At 39.7% G+C, this 19,407-nt stretch overlaps 1 protein-coding gene across 1 annotated transcript in view; it reads left to right on the top strand.

Annotated features, from left to right (window-relative positions):
* Nucleotides 1–19,407, top strand: part of atp11b (ATPase phospholipid transporting 11B (putative)) — a 56,081-nt gene that overhangs the window by 13,467 nt on the left and 23,207 nt on the right. The window contains exons 6-25 of the mRNA XM_041934899.1: nt 1,417–1,545; nt 2,955–3,058; nt 5,259–5,306; nt 5,585–5,649; nt 6,009–6,090; nt 6,188–6,338; nt 7,876–8,073; nt 8,650–8,808; nt 9,176–9,363; nt 10,494–10,562; nt 10,725–10,798; nt 10,985–11,088; nt 12,900–13,081; nt 14,834–15,037; nt 15,658–15,811; nt 16,074–16,176; nt 16,266–16,411; nt 16,605–16,664; nt 17,313–17,440; nt 17,732–17,870. Of these exons, the coding sequence (XP_041790833.1) occupies nt 1,417–1,545; nt 2,955–3,058; nt 5,259–5,306; nt 5,585–5,649; nt 6,009–6,090; nt 6,188–6,338; nt 7,876–8,073; nt 8,650–8,808; nt 9,176–9,363; nt 10,494–10,562; nt 10,725–10,798; nt 10,985–11,088; nt 12,900–13,081; nt 14,834–15,037; nt 15,658–15,811; nt 16,074–16,176; nt 16,266–16,411; nt 16,605–16,664; nt 17,313–17,440; nt 17,732–17,870 (2,487 nt within the window). The remainder of the gene's footprint in view (nt 1–1,416; nt 1,546–2,954; nt 3,059–5,258; nt 5,307–5,584; nt 5,650–6,008; nt 6,091–6,187; nt 6,339–7,875; nt 8,074–8,649; nt 8,809–9,175; nt 9,364–10,493; nt 10,563–10,724; nt 10,799–10,984; nt 11,089–12,899; nt 13,082–14,833; nt 15,038–15,657; nt 15,812–16,073; nt 16,177–16,265; nt 16,412–16,604; nt 16,665–17,312; nt 17,441–17,731; nt 17,871–19,407) is intronic.

Raw genomic sequence — 19,407 nt, forward strand, 5'->3', positions numbered from 1 at the left:
CACTCTAACTATTGTGTCTGGAGCCAGCACAAAGCTACCTAATGATATGTGCCCTTTAGTCAAACACTAAAGGAAGCAGACTTGGTATTGTTTGCCCAGTAACAGCCAGGAGACCTGCTGTCAACAGGAGTGAAACATTTTATTTAAAGTCCAACTGAAATTAGATAGCTCTTTTTCTGTCTGCTACAGCATACATAGATGTATGTAGATGGAGACCTTATTTCAGTATTGTCAGTCAAAACTTGCATAAAGCAGTAATGTCAGCATTCTGTCTCAGGCAGAGCAGACGGTCACACTGAGCCATACAGCTGCCTGCTGCACAACACAAGAACAACTCAGAACAATGACCCACATCATACCTCCTGCTAAAGTCTCCTTCTTATCTAATCATCTGGTAAAAGTGCACTGCTGACGCCGGTCTACAGTTAAATAAATAGCTGCTGTCAATCAAAGACAGACACCAACACGCCCCTCCAGTCAACTTAGACAAAAAGCCATTTCTGATACTGTATCTGCCCAAAGACCTTTTTTATTGCTATAGAAAAGTAAAAACTAGTGATTATAACCAGTGATTAATCAGTCTGTCAATTAATCGGACAGATATCTGGTATTTTGAGATGATCAGCATCAGCTGATGCCTATGGTCACGAGGTCATTTGAACAAACAATGTCTGCAGACACATCAGAGACGATGAACTTTTTCTTTCTTTATATTTTTTGTGTTCAAGGAAATAATGCATTGCTATTAATTAAATGTTCATTTGGAGCAAAACAAAGTGATGCTACTGAATTCTACTGTGAGTACTAACATTGCTTATTTATTTTTTAGTAAGTTAACAAATTTTCATTCTCTCTCAGAAAGCAGATGCTGTTGACTGCTGATTAAGTTTAGTTTTTTTGATTACCTGTGGACATTTATTCAGTCTGTACATTTTTTTATTAAAATAAGTGCGCTACAGAGAGAGGGAGAGCGTAGGTCTACTTAAAGGACAGTGCAGGATTTAGTGGCATCAGACAATAACATTAGTGTTAAATAAATGTTCAGGCAAGTTTAACAATTGTGTGTCCTTTGGTATTATTATTTTTTGGTATTGGTATTTTATCAGATGCAAACATTCTGTATCAAGCAGCGGCTTTAAACCCTGCTCTAAATATTGGAAAACCCATACCTGTCGACCACTGGTAAAAACTATTAACAATTCATTTAAAAAATAACACATAAAAAACATTATTCTTGACTACAAAAAGGGGTGACTAAATGTGATTTCAGTTGGACTGTAATACAAAGGCACAAAGGGGCTATTAAAAACAATTCAGAACAAAATGTTGGTATACAGCTTGAACAGTTTTAATCTTGTGTGTGTGTGTGTGTGTGTGTGTGTGTGTGTGTGTGTGTGTGTCTTCCTGTCCATCCAGGTGGGGGACATTGTTCGTGTGGCTAAAGATGAGACGTTCCCTGTTGACCTGGTGTTGCTCTCGTCAGATCGTCCAGATGGCACCTGTCACATCACCACAGCCAGCCTCGATGGAGAGACCAACCTTAAGGTCCGTGTGTGAGTGTGTTGCCTTTGGGAGAATGTGTGAGAATATCTGTGGTGTGTCTGAGTTTATGGTGGGAAAACTTTTAACAAACAGACCACCGTTAACCAGTAGCAATGCAAAGATCAATTTGATTGAGTAAACAAGATCCCTGCAAAACGAAAAACACATTTACAAAACAGATTATTTTGATATTTCAAATCCCTTTACTTAAATAAGTTCATGTTTACTTTGTTGTTGCATTGCCGCATTTCTGTGGTTACTGACACCAACTGTTGATCACTGGAGTAGTGTGAAACCAGCCATGCATCCTCATGTGCAACACAGGGACCCACTCATAAAAACATAACTCCACAGCGCTACTGGTGATTAAAAACTCCACAGAGTACCTTGACATTGTGTAGCTGTTCTCTGAGGCACTGAGTTTTATGAATGGGTTCACCATGGATAGTGGCATCTTGCTGAAAGAGTCATTGAGACTCACGTAAAAGCTTTTTAATGGATATCCATATATTGGAAATTTGTTTTTAATTGATGAAGAAATAGGGTTTGGTTAGCAGACCTCTGGCCATCTGTCATGACTAATACCAGCTTGCGTGTCTGCCAGATGTATACATGTTTTTAGGAAAGGTCTTGGATATCATTATGTTTTACAACTTTCAATTTTGTATTTAGAAAGTTTTCTCCTCTCCTCTCCTCTGGTTGGCCAGAGGCTATGTTGTTTAATTGTCTCTCTAAGGACTTGCTGCTGCCTCTGCTAAAGTTTATTTACACAGTGTGATGGGTTTTTAGTGTTAGCCCAGAAATGTGTTGGTTAAAGTTTTGCACCTTTTGATCTCTTCATAGTTTGGTGTCTGCAGCAGCTGTTTTTGATGTACTGTGTTGTTACTGTGATACTAGAAGTCCAGCACCAGTAGTACACCTTTATCATCCCTCTGTTTTCACCTTTAGGAGCCTGCTAAAATATTATAGCTGCAGTATTAGTGGATCAGGTTCATTTGACCAAATATATATGGCAAGTTTGGGGGGAAAAAAGCTCAGCTGTGGATCAGAATACAGTATGCTTGGTGTAAAGGAAGCTCAGAAGGTTAGAAAGCTGACAGTGGTCCCAAATGAGTCAACACTAAGATTCATTCATGGATGTTTTCCTTGATAGTAGTAAAGGTAATGTCACCAAGTCAAGGCTGCTGATAATGTCTTGATGGAGCATGATGGATTAGTGGCATCTGTATTATGTATCTCTTGATACAGATGCAGTGTTTCGTCCACTAGTGTCTGTTTGTTCATGAGTTTGCACTTTTGTATGAAAACTTCTCCCTTATAAACTGAAGTGTCTTCGTCCAATTTTAAACTATGCTTCCCGTTTAGTGGCATTTCACTGTATTGTGTGTTGTGTGTGTAATGTATGTTTGTAGACTCACTACTCTGTGGCAGAGACAGCAGTATGTCAATCAGTGTCCCAACTGGAGGCTCTGCAGGCTGTGGTGGAGTGTCAACAACCAGAAGCTGACCTGTACAGGTAATTTGCACCTGTGTGAAAACACACCCCTTCAGGGTCAGACCACCAAATGTCCAGTGTGCAGTCACATGCAATAAACGAAGTATTCTCCCAGCTAAACACATATTAGAACATTAGAAATTGACATCCTCATACAGGAGAGTTTATGTGCTTATTATATTTATTTTAACTTTTTATTTGTAATTTTTTAACTAATATTGCAAGAATTGTGCAGATAATTCATTTGACTCATTACATTTCCTGGAATCCCCTAAGAACCCCTTGATGTCTCCAGAAATCACTTAAAAAACCACTATGATAAATACATGGTAGAATGGCCCTGCCAGAGATTTGTTTTTAAATAGGTGGTGGGGAGAGATGGCTTCATCACCTCTTCAACGACTGCTGTTTCTCTCGTCTGTCTCAGCTGGCCACTTCAGGATCGATCAGTGTATTTTTAGATCAGGCAGTTTGTTTCGGTGGCAGTTTTCTCCCTTCCCCCATCTCTCCGGGTTGCTTTCTTTCTCTTAGCACTCCCTGCCTTTAAATGCACTTAATGGTACAATGTGTTAGATACGGCCATGATTTTTAGGATTAAACATTCAAAACATTAACTGATGACTATGAGAAATGAACATTACCAACCTAATGTGAAGAAGTCCATGTCAACGATGTCTGTTTGCTGTGTTGCAGACATATCTGCCGAAGTTAGCTTGCTAACCAGCTAGTTCCAGACCATCGTCAAGGGCAATAGTCCTATAGTAGAACTCAGGCCTCCCTGCTGCAGGTTTAGCTGGGAGATGTATGTGAGTGGCGAGACAAAATAAACTCACAAAATGTCAAGAAAGGAAATATTTGTCCAACTCTTTCCTTATTAAATAGAAAAATACAAGTGCACACCTTCTGTATTCAAGTTTGTCTCTTTTACCGAAATAAGATAATCTTAATTTTTCCTTGTTAACTCGTTGGTAAACACCCTTCATTCAGACTTGACAAAAAACAAAATAAAACTCATACAAACCATCTTCATTTGTCTTTCCAGTGTTCCAACAATCACCAACTCTGGTTTGGTCAAAATAAACCCTTGTTCAGGGGTTAGACGTAAAAATATTTTGGCTCTACACGCTGCTGATGCCCAACCTTCCTCTCGCTCTTCTCGCCTGCCATATCTTCCTCATCTCTGTCAGAATCCTGGTTGGAGCAGCTGTAAATTAATAGGAACATTTGAATCGAAAGTCTAACTGAAACTGAAATTGATAGGTCTTAATTGGGGTTGTAAAATTTGTTATTTGCTCAGGCTATGTTAACAATGTCATATGCAGATAGAAACAAACCAGATCATAATCAGACATAATTGTAAGCACTTCTAATGGAAATAAAACAATCAACATTTGAGCTCTAACTTAAATCATATGAACTGACTCATTTAACATTGTATAGAACTTTTACTTTTATTTGTCAAATACAATACATGCAATGTGAGAAGTACCCTGTGGCAAGTTTGCAACCTAGCAAGTAAACTAATGGGAAAATTTTACTGAATTCCTATTTGATGAGAGGCTGAAAAATTATCTGTACACATGATGGAAGAGGGTACTGCTGAATGCAGTGCATGGTTACAAATCCATTAAATGCACATATTTTTTAACAAAAACATGCCATCAGACCTTGTATTGCTTTTTATGTGTAGTTTCACCCAAATAAGTTCACTGTTTAAGGGTAGGATTTTTTATATTGAAATTGTGCAATTTTTTTGTAAAATTCACAAAATCCCAAAGCTGAAATTCCATTGGAAAATTTCTGGAAACTCTCCAGAAATGCTCCAGAAATTTACCAAGTCTTTGCAACTCTATTCCCAATATGTCACTTTGCTCCGCTGAACAGTTGCATTTTTTTGTTAACATTTAGACGCAGTCTCACAGTTAAAGAAAAGCAGTTCACCCCAGAGTCTATCCTCTAAGTGCTCTGTCTCTCAAAAAGCTCAGAGAAAAACCTGTGCAGGCTACAGAGCCAGTCCTGTAATGCATTTAAAGCAAGTCGAAGGATTGGAGAGAAATATAATGAATGGCCAGCTGCATATAAACACAGGTTTTGCAGTAACCAGGATATTGAAATGCATCTAAAACTTCCTTGCATTTGTAGCCCGGTTTCCTGTGTGCATTTGGATGTTGTTACTGTCTCTATCACACCACTCAACTAAAATGCCTTTGGTGTTTTCCAGGTTTGTTGGTCGGATTACGGTGACTCAGCATGGAGAGGAGATAGTCAGGTGGGACCAGATTTATCCAGCGGCTTTGACTAATAATTCAATTATTAAATAATTAAAGGTGTACAAGACAAGCTAAAGATACAGCTAAACAGACATCAAGAAAAAATGTAAATAAAAAATATTCATTACACACTATATACAGAAGATGTAGGAGCCTCATAAACTGTTAAGTGTTTTAGTTTATTTTTAAGGGTTTTATATGCCTTGTTTGTACAAAATCCTGTAGCCACATCCATCTTTCTCTTTATTCATGTTGTTTCTGTTTGCTCATTTGTCAGACCGCTGGGTCCAGAGAATCTGTTGCTGCGAGGAGCCAGATTGAAAAATACCAAAGAGATTTTTGGTGAGTCAATACAGTTGGGTGGTAAATTACTTTTTTACAATGTCTCCAGTTGAATTAAGAGTGAAGACAAAATATAGTAGCTGCTCAAGAACAGGTTGCCTCTGAAATCTATCTCCAGTGAGTATTGGAGGCACGATAGAGATGCGACACAAACAAGCCAAGCTCAGTGCATTATGGGTAGGACAGGCCACTGATTATGATATGGATTTGTTATTTGGGAAACACCGTTTCACAGGACCAATGGTCTGCCATGGACACATGGATAATTCCATAATCTCATGTGCACAAGTCCATCATTAGTCTAATTTTCTGATCCCCAACAAGACCAGTGTGATACTTAACCAACTGTGCTGTTGCAGGTGTGGCAGTTTACACAGGGATGGAGTCCAAGATGGCCCTCAACTATAAGTGCAAGTCTCAGAAACGCTCTGCAGTGGAGAAGTGAGCACTTTCTGTTGGTTCTCAGAGTAAGCAAAATGTTGTGGCTTTAAAGATATGTATTTTTAACATTGAGCTTAAAAACACTGTTGCTTGTCAGGTCCATGAATACCTTCCTTATCATCTACCTGGGCATCTTGCTGTTTGAGGCCATCCTCAGCACCATCCTGAAGTATGCCTGGCAGGCTGAGGACAAATGGGACGAGCCCTTCTACAACCAAAAGACTGAACAAGAGAAAAACAGCAGTCCGGTTAGTCCGCTTTGCATTCGATGTCAGTAGAATCCATTCTCAGTGATTTGATTTTGTAAGTAGTGCAGGCTATCAGCCCCAGAGATAAGATGAGGTAAGATTTAGTCAACATTCCACTTCCCTTCACTTCATCTCCTCGACAAATATTAATGGGCATTTTTTCTTGACTGCAGTTATAGATTAATAGAGAGAGGTAGTTAAGAAAAAAATTACCCTGAATCCACATGTACACACATACATACAGTCCTAGCAGGGTGCTGGTAGGGCTTTTAGTCTCTCTCTCTTTGTGACAAGGCATAAAAGAGGAAGTGTCTTTCACAGGGCCAGTCTGCCAGCCTATCAGCCTACCTGCCAACACTAATCAGTCAGAGAGAACAGCACCCTCTATGTATTGTGACAGGGGGGAAAAAAATCACAGTTGTACACTGGCTTCCTTTCTCCCTGGAGAGAGAGACAGGAATACCTACAACAAATTAATAGCTTTGTTTTTAGATTTAGTATAACAGGTGCTTCATAAACCTGCTGGCCCCGTTACAGTGTGTGACCTGGAGACTGCATGTCTCCACATCACTGCCATCTTCTCTCTCCAGGGAATCTAGCAGTCCCTGAACAAACTGAAAATGTTCCAAATTTAAGGTCTAAAGATTATAATGTGTATAATGTATAAAGTCCAAAAAGGATAACTACTAAAGCACATTATATTTTACTTTTGTTAAGCTCCTAGACACCAGAAATAGGCTGATTGTTTTATTTTAATTTCCTCATTTCTTAAAGTAAGTTAGTCAGAGCTCAGTTCCAGGTCTAACACTTCATAAACTTGGCTTATATGTCTCTCAGTCTGGAGTCCTCTCTCACTCTCCTTTCCTGTCACATAAAGTAATTAACTCCTTAATGGGAATGAATTGTCCTGTCTGCTTTGATTTATAAGGATCAGTACTGAGGCACCGTCAGTCTGTGTGTGCCTTAGATGTCTATTAAGCACAATTTCTCCCAATGATCAGTTGCATTAAAAAGTCTGAATGGAAACTGAAATTTTTCCCAATAGTGCAAAATCATTTTGTACAGACAAGAAAATGTACATTAGACTTGCCTTTTCTCCGAATAAAGGTGCATTCAGTTATTATTTGACCATTATCGCCAAGTGCATTCCTGTATTTGTCACATCAGATGAAACCTGGCTGAGGTTAAATTAAACTAGGATTAAAATGAAGCCTTCTTATGGACACTTACTTGATTCATCAAATTCTTTCTGACATTTCACAAGTTCACTTGAAATTCAGCAGTTCAGGCATTTTTAGTTCTTTACACACTGTCATTATTTTCCTCTTCTGTACTCTTCACCCTCCTCCTTTCTGTGCTTTCTCCCGCTCACCACCATGCTCCCAACAACACTTCAACCTGTTTTCATTTGTTGCCTGAAGTTAAGTTGGTGTTGGTTTATCTTGCTATCTTGTTCCACAGCTCACTTTTGTACTTATTATGTATTGCCCTCCTCTTGTGCCCCATTCTAACAAATGTACTGTCATTCTTCTTTTAGATCTTGAAGTTCATCTCAGACTTCTTGGCATTTCTGGTCCTCTATAACTTCATCATCCCCATCTCGCTCTATGTTACTGTGGAGATGCAGAAGTTCCTGGGCTCCTTTTTCATTGGCTGGGATTTGGACCTTTACCACGAGGAGAGCGATCAGAAAGCTCAGGTCAACACCTCAGACCTGAATGAGGAGCTAGGACAGGTATGGAAGAGAAGTGCAAGAACACCTATGCATACACTAAACACATACATGAATCTCTATCACTGACCAAGAAAGAGTTTTGTAGTCAGGTATTGCATGGTATAATGTCCTTTGTATTGCAATAGATACACCCTCTTATCCAAAAAAGTTTGGATTCTGTGTAATGTAACCTAAAGCAACCACTGCGCCTTTCCAGGATGTTTCTTTCATACCCAATCATGATTACATCACCTGTTACCAATCAACCTGTTTACCCATGGAATGTTCCAAACAGGTGTTTTGTTGCTCCTGTCCCAACTTGTCTGAAACATGTTGCTGCATCAAATTCAGAAAAAGCAGATATTTACAAAAACTAAAGAAGCTGATGAAGAAAAACATTAAATATATTGTCTTTGCACTGGTTTCAGCTGAGCATATGTCAAAAAGGATTAGCAAATGATGACACTCTGTTTTATTTATGTTGTACACAGCGTCCCAACTTTTTCACAATCAGGGTTGTAGTACCATATGGCAGAAAAACACAAATGTATTTAAGCACATAAAAATTCATTCATCATTTCAAATGTGTGTTTCTAGGTGGAGTACGTGTTCACAGATAAGACGGGCACCCTAACAGAAAACGAGATGCATTTCCGTGAGTGTTCAATTAACGGAACAAAGTACCGGGAAGTTAACGGCAAACTGGTACCTGAAGGAATGAGTGACGATACACCAGATGGTTCTACGCCTCACCTGGTAACTAACATGTTTACTCATTATGTTCATGTTCTCTTGGCAGACACAAACTATACATATACACTGTTCCGCCACACCAGCAAACCATAATATATGAACAAATTAACCTCAAATGTCAGGAATGGCTTCTTGCCATAGGTCATTCATGTAATTCTAGATGCAGAAAATTATCTGCAAACATACAATATGTGCATGATAAGCTCTTCACCCTAACCAACTTCTGCTATTGCTCGAACTTACTCTACAAATGAAGTGACTGAATCATATCTCACTTATGTTTACAATGATAGATAGTATGTCACTGTATAGAATAAGAGTTGATGGCGTTTCTTCCTCCCTCATCCCTGCCTATTGTTTCTCCATCCAGATTGGTGATGAAGTATTATTTCTCAAGGCCGTGTCATTGTGTCACACGGTTCAGATCAGCTACGACCAGCCAGACTGTCTGGTTGGCGGAGGAGACCCATTCGCCCATGCAAACGGTTTCTCCTCCAGTCACATGGAATACTACGCCTCTTCACCGGATGAGAAAGCTTTAGTAGAAGCAGCAAAGAGGTACGGTTACATTCGAGCTTCTTCAAGAGACTTCTCTTCAGTAAATTTCAAATAGTGCATGGGCTGGATAACCAGCTCAACTAGCTGCCTAGAGCAAAGATGCTCTAGTCCAGTGGTCGGCAACCTTTACCACTCAAAGATGAGAGAGAGGATGCTGAGGCTCTAGTTCTACAACAAAGCAGTGAAGAACTGATGATTAAGAAATGTAGCTGTGTAGCACCCATCTAAACTGTCAGACTGCATTGTTTTACAGAACTTTCCTGTTTAGTGATGCATGAAGTCAGTGATCCTGGCCAGTGTAGTTTTCACACCATCATATTAAATTATGTTGAGCAATGAGGGCCTGCACCCATTACCCAGTGCCTCTGTGCTGCACTGAGCTGCAGACAGTGTATCTGTTTTAAACCAAAAGAAGACACAGTTGGAACATCCCTTCATTAATCAAAAACAAATGTATAGGGATTACATATATTGATGTTGTATTCTGATGTTCAAAAATGACTGAACTTACTGGTATGACACAGTGGCTCCATTGCTGAATATGAGAAACTCTCACAGTATCTGTTGTCAACAGCTGCTTATAGTATATGAAAAGCTTCTCCTTCCGTTAATTAAATCTCTACAACCACCTGAAGGCAGCAGGACAAGTATGGCCACACATCTGCAGCCTCTGATTTGAGAAGTGCCGAGTCAAAGCCCAGTGCCATTACAAATGACAACAGGCTGCTACAAAATGACTATATATCTACACACACCAGACGGATCCATTACAACTTGCTATTGTATTGTGTATGTGGGACATGTGGATTACAGTGGAATTCATGTTTTATTCTTGAGGTCTGTTGCAGTGCAAGAGCTGTTGTCACATTTTAAGATATGTTAAAACCATTTACAAGGTGAAATACAGTAGAATTAGGAGTGAAATAGCATGGAACTGATGCCAGCATACAAACAACTTCAGCAACATTTAGCTATTAATTTCCTTCCTTTCCATCGTACAGATTAAATAAAAACACACACCATCTACCTTTCCTGCTGTTTTGTGTTGCCACCATCACCATCAGACAATAATATGTCACAGTGGGCAAAAACGTCCAGAATTCCAGTTTAAACTGTTGTTTTTCCCGCAGGATTGGAGTGGCCTTCATCGGCAGCAGTGGAGATACTATGGAGATCAAAACATTTGGCAAGCCAGAGAGGTAACACTGTGCATCTCTTAAATGACAAATACCCTTACAGTAAAAGTATGCCCACAAAAAAATGGTTGTTCAAGCTACCTATGAAAAGGAAATGGTCAGAACAGACTGTCTGTGAGTCCAAAGGAAGTTCTCATAAGTGCCTCTCTTTGCTCTTTATCTCAGGTATAAACTGCTCCATGTATTAGAGTTTGATGCCAACCGCAGGAGGATGAGCGTCATATTGCAGACTCCCTCAGGTAACTCCACCTTACACTACACAGTGTTTTTAGGATTATTGGCAAAATATTGACCGCAGCAACAGACAACGAAAGCTTAAATAAAAAACAGATAAATCAGATGGTCAAACAGAAGACACACAGTATATATGATATTTCTTGTTGTATATGTTTACTTGTTTACTCTTGGTTGTCTTGACTTTCAAGGAGGCACAGTGCTGTTCACCAAGGGCGCAGAGTCGGCCATCTTGCCTTTCGCTACCGGTGGTGAGATAGAAAAGACGAGACTGCACGTTGACGAGTTTGCATTGGTGAGAAATACATTATTTAGAACAATGTGTAATGTTACTTCAATACGTTGTCCAGCAGCTTGTTCTGTTACTGCTATATTACACATGCCTTCAGTGGGTGGTGGTTAGCAGAAATTCAAAATTCTTTTTGCAGAAAATTAAATTTTCTCTGAATGTGTATACACTCTGGAGTCAAAGGAGTTATGCTGATATGTTCCCCAAACTAGATAAACAGCACATACGTATCTTATTCTTTTGGATTAAATTCATTTTATTTTGTGATGAGTCACAACTTACCTGTGACACAGTCTGTTAAGTCAGGGCTAATGTATAGTAAGCAGGGTCCTATGGAGAAATAAACCCCAACAGGATGACATAGAAGCCTGATGTGAAGCGGAGGTACAGGGTCAACAGCGGAGGACTTCTATTCATCCTGAAGGGGTTTATTTCTCCATAGGAACCTCCTCACTATACATTATCCTACTTAAAACTTGACTTGCTACTAAAGCATGCAATACTGTGACACAAAATAGTGATTAAAACATATTTTATTGATTTAAAATGAGCCTACTCTCGTCTGTCAACGCTCTCACTGCGCAGCAGCTCTGAAAGTAAACACGTAATCATGTCAAATGTGGAGAATCCCAGACCTGAGAGAGACATAGCTGGCGACAGAGTTTGGTTTACTGCTATTGTTTCGTATTGATGGATAAAAGTCCCGCAGCAGCTGATTTAGACATTTAGCGTCATACATTAAAAAATCTATCTCCAGTTTTGTCTCCACTAACCAGTCTTTTAGCAGGTCGATCACCCATGCTGTTTTTTTCTTGGTGTTTTTTCCTGCCTGTCCGCTTCTCTCTGTGTCTTCAAGTCGCTTGTGCCTTAATATTGCTTCTTTTGTCGCTCCAGCGTTGTTCTTTACTTTTCTCGTCTTTTTTGCTGGGGACATGTCATTCTCCAGTGTTTTGTACTCTCCAAACTAATTAAAAGTAATGTCCAGAAAATGCTCCATATTTTGCCACTCAAATCAGCTGCAGATTTGTTATTGATCTTGGTACATTAACAGATTGCCCCTTTAGCCGATGACAGTTAGGAATTCCTGAGCAGGCGGTCGTCTGTTGAGAAATAAACACCGCTGAATTTTGGCGATAGACCAATCAGAATTGAGTTTTTAAGAGTGCCATGTTCTAACTATATATAACTATCAGTGTCTGTCTTTCCTCCATACACATTAAATAAACTCAGTATACCACACTTGGCCACTTTTCTTCACGTACGATCAACCTTATCAACCCTCAAAAATCAAACTCTGAAATGCCTCTCAATCCATATATTCACAGTTATGTGTGTCTGTGTGCGTAGACCTGGCCTTTCCTGGCATTTTAATGACTACTTCTGGCTCTGTCGCACTCTGTTCCCATTAGACTGTAAATTCTTCACCACAACAGCCACATAAACACAAACAAACAGGAACGCACACATATCCAGCCCCCACATCATGTCATCAGACGTCAGTAGCCAGGAGTCGGTGCTGTGGACTGGGTTGATTTGTGGTCGTCTACCCCTCAGGCTGGCTCCGTGATTTAAAGCCAAGCTTTGATAATTTGTTTTTCTGTTCTTTCTCTCTCTGCTCCATTGCTTTTTCCTTCTTCTTTTATCTACATCTTCTTGATTTCCTCACATTTGCCTTTCCTCTATACACAAACTCATTGTATATAATTATTTCTTATTTTTCTTACGTTCTCTTCTCTTCTTGCCTTTTTTCACTTATATTCTGACTCATTTGTTCTCTTTTTCCCAACCCATCACCTACCCCCCTCCTCCCATCATAGAAAGGTTTGCGGACCTTGGTGGTAGCATGTCGCCACTTCAGCCCAGAGGAGTACATTGATGTGGACAGGCGTCTGAATGCTGCCCGCACCGCGCTGCAGCAGAGGGAGGAGAGACTGCAGGAGACCTTCAGCTACATCGAGAGAGACCTGCAGCTGCTGGGAGCGACAGGGGTCGAGGACAAGTATGGAGGCTAACGAATAAATTGGAATATGTTGGTGATGTCCCTGCTAAAAACCAGTTCTCATCCTCTGATGCATATGTCCACAGCTGCCCTATTACAGCGATATTCAACACGCAGTGAGATGCAAAATTATGTAACACAGATGTTTTTTATCATGTGATGCCACTGGCAGTCAGCAAATAACATATATTTAGTGTTTGGATAAAACATATGTTTCATTTCTGCATCGTTAGCTTTAACAACAATCTATGTGATGTTGTGCTAGATTGAGGTTTTACTGCCTCGTGCATTTTTAGCCATGCTATCGTCATGGTTGTATGCAAGGCAATGTCAGTCGGACGTTTTGTGAGTCCACTGCTTTGATCCACACATTGGATGGATACAGAGGCTACAGACATTCATGTTCCCCAGAGGATTAGTTACTGACTTTTATGATCTCTTGATGGATAAATATTGACTGACTCTGACTTATCTAGAGCCAGGTCAGCATTTTAATTTGTCCAATACTTTGGTTCATGACCAAACTTGCAAAACTAATGACATTCCCATCAGCCTCAGCTACACTCAATTTTATTTGCTAATCATCAAAAGTTACCATTCTAGCACCTACCTGCTCAGCATTTTAGCCTGGCCATTGTGAAGAATTTAGCATGCTGATGTCAGCATCTAGGTAAAAGCACTGGTGTGGCTAGGCTGAGCCGCACAGAGCCACTAGCTTGGGTGTAGACTCTTTTAAATGCTCTGTAAGTGGAAGACAATGGATGGATGGATGGATGTTACTCGAAATTTTAGCAAATAGCTTTTTGACCATACACTCAATGAAGATGGGAGTCACTGGGAGCAAGAGAAGTAAAGAACAGATGACCAAAGGAAAGGTTATTTTGTTACGGTAGTTAAGTGTTAAAGCTCTGTGAGTTAAAAAGGGAAGGACTATAAAACAGGAAGAAATGCATGGCCAAAAACAGATAACACAGGGGGCAGGGGAATCTCGAACAAGCACACTATGTATAGTCAGCAGAAGGATAGAGGCGTCACCTCACTGAGCCTCTCTGGAAATAAATGTTAATATGCACTTGCATCCGCTCACCATCTGCTCCTCGCATAAGACCCTTGCTTCTCCCACTCCATTTATATATCTCTCTCCCATCCACTGCTCTGTTTCTGTATCTGGAATTAATTCCTCTTCAGGCACATATCAAAAATCAAAGGATCTTCTCCATTACGGAAGACACGTCAAAAATTTCCCTGTGTTTTAAGACTAATAGTGTAACACTGATATCTGTGGAATATTAGATCATATTCATTGTCTATTAACTTCTTTAAGAATGGTAACTGTGGCCAGAAATAGGAGGAATATTCTAAAATATATATTTTATATATATATATATATATATATATATATATATATATATATATATATATATATATATATATTTGTCCTTACTTACAGACTTGGCCTGTGTGATGAAAGGAGCTTTATGAAATGTAAAGTTATTGCCAATAGGTGTATTGCATTATAGACATCCTAGTGTACTAGCAAGCCTCCAGGGCTTGACCACATTATGCCAGATTAAACAGCAGATTTACATGCCCGTTAGCTTCGGGACCTCACCCACAAGTCTAACAAAATTTTCTTTAGGTGTATGTTCCCTGGGGATTGACCTAATGTAGTTCTATATAGGAATCACTGGAAGGTTTGCATATAAAATACATTTTACATGATTGCATGATAGATATTCTCCTCCCTCTTAGACTCCAAGACAAAGTCCAGGAGACCATTGAGGCTCTGCGGCTGGCAGGGATCAAAGTATGGGTGCTGACAGGGGACAAACATGAGACGGCAGTCAGCGTCAGCCTGTCCTGTGGCCACTTCCACCGAACCATGAACATCCTGGAGCTTCTGCAACAACGCTCTGATAACGAGTGTGCTGAGCAGCTCCGCATACTGGCCCGGAGGTGAGTGTTAGTGTGATTCTACTGACTACGGTATATACAGAGGGTAGCTTAAAATATGTCTTGAAGCCTTGTATTCTGATAACATTGGAGCTCTTTAACTATTAGATTAAGACTTTGCTTTTTAATTGGACACAGTTCATTTGATTGATTTCTTGTTGTTACTGTTTTTGAGGTTTTTTTTTTTTTTTTAAGAAGCCAGAAGGCTGAAAATGCTGCATTTACATAAGACGCAACGTGAAAAATCTGAATAGACTGACCTGATTGGTTAAATGCTTTGGTTGCTCTGATAAAGGCTGTGGGCAAAGGCAAAGAAAAAGTATTTGCTAAATTGATTAAAGCTTGTTTGTATATATTTAGGTATTACAGCGTACTTTGCAACAACAACCAAATCTGAGGCTCCCAGAGCTCAACAGTGCTCCTAAGTGATGAATCTTTAGAACACAGACTCACCATTTAAAAGCAGAATGTGTCTGTGACAAATTTGCGGTGAATGAAACATCTGTGAAACATCATAATGGTTGGACTACCAGTAAAATCTGGTGTGGCATTAGATGGTAGTAGTTCTTTCCGGTCCTCTACTTGTCATCTCCTCTTCAACTCTCCTCTCCATTTTTCTCCAGGATAAAGGAGGACCATGTCATACAGCATGGGCTAGTCGTGGATGGGGCCAGTTTGTCTTTAGCATTGAGGGAACACGAGAAGCTTTTTATGGAAGTGTGTAAAAACTGTTCGGCTGTGCTGTGCTGCCGCATGGCCCCGCTGCAGAAGGCTAAGGTACTAGTCCTCTGACACACACACAAACACACACACACCACCCACCCAAAAATATAGTACCCTCATCATTTTCCTTGTTGACTGATAAGTAGAATATGTGCATGTTTTCGAGTGTTAAACAAATTCGGGCATAGCTGAAATAGGGAGTTATTGCGTTAAAAATATAAAGCTCTTCTATGTGTGTCCTCGTGGTGTGTTCATGTGAAGGATCTACAGAGAACGTGCTTAGACTCAGATGTTAACGTCACTCTGTCCTGTCCAGGTGGTGCGTCTTTTAAAAACGTCTCCGGAGAAACCCATCACACTAGCTATTGGGGATGGAGCCAATGATGTCAGCATGATACAGGAAGCTCACGTGGGCATCGGTAAACACTTACCACACACACACATTATAGCCCCTATGTCTTAAATTGTCAATATACACCAATGTGTGTGTGTGTGTATGTATCTCCAGGTATCATGGGAAAGGAGGGTCGTCAGGCCGTGAGAAACAGTGACTATGCAATTGCCAGGTTTAAGTTCCTGGCTAAATTACTGCTGGTCCACGGTCACTTCTACTACATTCGAATAGCTACGCTTGTACAGTACTTTTTCTACAAGGTGAGAATTGGATATGATCACAAAATTCTTATTAACTTTACCTGCATAAGCTTTTATAATTAGTTTTAATAATCCAGTGGACTAAATTGCAGAAGTTAGATCTGACATCAGCTGTTAATAAGACTGTGTTTGGCCATGCCTCTTTTCACTGCAATGTTTTTAATGTGTCTTTCCTTCACTCTGTCTTTTCTAGAATGTGTGTTTTATCACGCCCCAGTTTTTATACCAGTTCTTCTGTCTGTTTTCACAACAAGTAAGTCTCTTTATCTCTCCAGCTCTCCCTCTCTCATATGTCATTGTGGATTTGTTTGTGGTTTTAATGTTGCACAGTCTCTCGTTGGCTTCATAGAATGCATTCATAAATATACTGAAGATTTCTTTCCTAAACTCATCTTGGGACGAGTTTAGTTTGACATCTAGTTTGATTTTGCATTTTTTTGTTTTATTTACAGGTTTCAAAAGGCAAGAACTTTGTAGAGATGCAGTCCTGACTTTTGCTTAATGCTTGGAGTCATTAAAAGCTGCTGTAACATTTAAACAGTGGCTCTCACATTCTGCATTTAAACAAATATTTATGCAGCACAGCTTTAGAATTTGTGTTACATGATTTGTCAAACTATCATCACCGTTAATTCTTTGACTAAAGATTTAGTCTGTTTTTTTAAGGATATTTATCCTTAAAAATCCTTACTGTGGACCTAGACAAAATGAAACCAGCCCTATAGATTATTATAACATATTAGACTGTAAGCAGTGTAGAGATGCAGAGGGAGGGTAAACCAAATTATAACCCGTAACAAGTCTCAAGTCAGGTTAGTTTATTTCAGGTTAGATGAGTTAGAAAAATCAGTTTAGGATACTAGGTTAATATTAAATAAAATGCTGTTTCTGTCCATCCCAGACTCTATATGACAGTGTTTATCTGACACTGTACAACATCTGCTTCACCTCGCTGCCCATCCTGGTGTACAGTCTGTTTGAACAGCTGGTCCATCCACACGTCCTGCAGAATAAACCTGGTCTGTACAGGTAAGTTAACATGTAATCTGTAGGTGGTCACTGTGGGTTAGCATTAACTGGTTCTGGGAAGCTGTTTTGGTCAGTTTTCATATATTTAGAAATGTAACTTTATTTTTTTTTCTTGTTATATAAAGCATCCACATTAACCATCGATTTTGACTTGCTGCAAAGATAGCTAGATGGAATTTTATGTAGCATTTTAAATAAGATCAAAACAACTTTGAGTTTGTTGCTGTCTTTACACTATTTGGGCCATAATTTAGTCAAGGTTTTTCTACAACTTGCTGTTGTGTCCAACAGGGACATTAGCAAGAACTCTCTGCTGTCCTTCCGGACGTTCCTGTACTGGACTCTGTTGGGCTTCTGTCACGCCTTTGTCTTCTTCTTCGGATCCTACATACTGATGGGAGAAGACACCACACTTATGGGCAATGGACAGGTGTGTATTATGTACTGTGTGTTTATAGTAGAATCCCTAGAAATGAAACCAGCCTACCAAGAGGATTTTCCAAACCATGATAGTAAATTAATGGTAGGTTAAAAAGAAATGGATGTGTGTGTGTGTGTGTGTGCATGTTGGGATTTGTTATTGTTATTGACGGGACTGGTTGCCTGCAGATCTTTCTTCAATCACTCTTTCCCTAAATTTTGCTCTTCTCTTGTCTCCTCATTCTGTCGTTTTGTTGAATAGTCTTTTAATGCACTGTATTTATCTCTATTACTGTGGCAGCATGTAAGTCATTCACTCCAGTCAGTCAGTTCCAGTAATTTGACCTTCTCTTCTTATCATATCTTCTGTGTCTGTGGTTCTTCACCAAATCTGTTTCCTTCTTCATATCTTTACCTCTTTCTCTCTGTTTGAAGTTTGGTATTTCAGAAAGCACTCACTCCTTTCGCTCGCTTGTCTTTTTCTTCGATCTTTTGTTGATTACTCTTTTTTCCTTCTGCCTTCACGCTGTGCATGTCTTCAGATCTTGCGAGCTAACAGGCAGCTGGTAAGAGTCTGCTCGACAGTTGAATCCATGTCTCCTTGGGGGGGTTAATGAGAGAACTATCAGGATGATTCCTCAACATATTTTTGTCTAGCTCTTGGTGATGTAAAAAGAGGAATTTTCATGCCTATGCTCTGCTCTGTAGTATATTTACTTAACTTTGAGTGCTATCCTGCACTCATGCAGTGGCTCATTGAACCCTGATGATTCTGGTGATCTGGAGACCAGTTTCAGTTCCTCAGTTTTCCCTTGAAAGTTAATTGAGAGTCAGCTCTCAGTTCCATGTCTCTTACTCAAATACAATATTAGTAACCCGCTATTGAAAAGCAGATTCATTCCAATTTTAATTCCTTTTATTAAAACACACACTGAAATTGTAAATCCACACACAGGTTTATGATTACCTATAAACACAGCTTCAAATGTGTTCTCATCTTGTGCAGTTGCATACTGTAGATTTGTCTAATAGGCCAACATATGCAAATATTTATGACTAAGTAGAAGGACAGGGGTCACTTTGTACTTTGATTATGAGAAGTCAGGACAAGGTTTGTCAAAAGTGCTGTCAGTGCCATCACTACTGGATTAAAAGGTGATTGTTAAAGAGGCAGTTGCAGAGAGTGACCCATGTAACCAAATCATAAAAAGACTGTTAATTTCACTAACAAGGGAGCCCAAAGGACTTTGGCAAGAAACACATGGGAAAAAAAATATGTTTTTAAATTGTGATATGCAATACATATACTAGAACTTGAACAATATTACTTCAAGGGGCTCAGAACTGTTGCTTTTGAGTGTTTTTGTGGCCATGTTTTGGTCTTCTCACAGTTGCTTTTCAGTGTTCAGACTCCAGCAGGCTCCTGAATTGGCTGGCAACAAAACAATACCCCCCACAGCTCTCAACCTATAAGTAGAGCGATTCTCATTGCAAGTGGTGGAGTTACTCACACAGTCGGAGGCCAAGGCCTCATTATAGCCTCCATA

This window comes from Chelmon rostratus, chromosome 4 (assembly GCF_017976325.1).
Source record: "Chelmon rostratus isolate fCheRos1 chromosome 4, fCheRos1.pri, whole genome shotgun sequence".
In the NCBI taxonomy this organism is placed as follows: domain Eukaryota; kingdom Metazoa; phylum Chordata; class Actinopteri; order Chaetodontiformes; family Chaetodontidae; genus Chelmon; species Chelmon rostratus.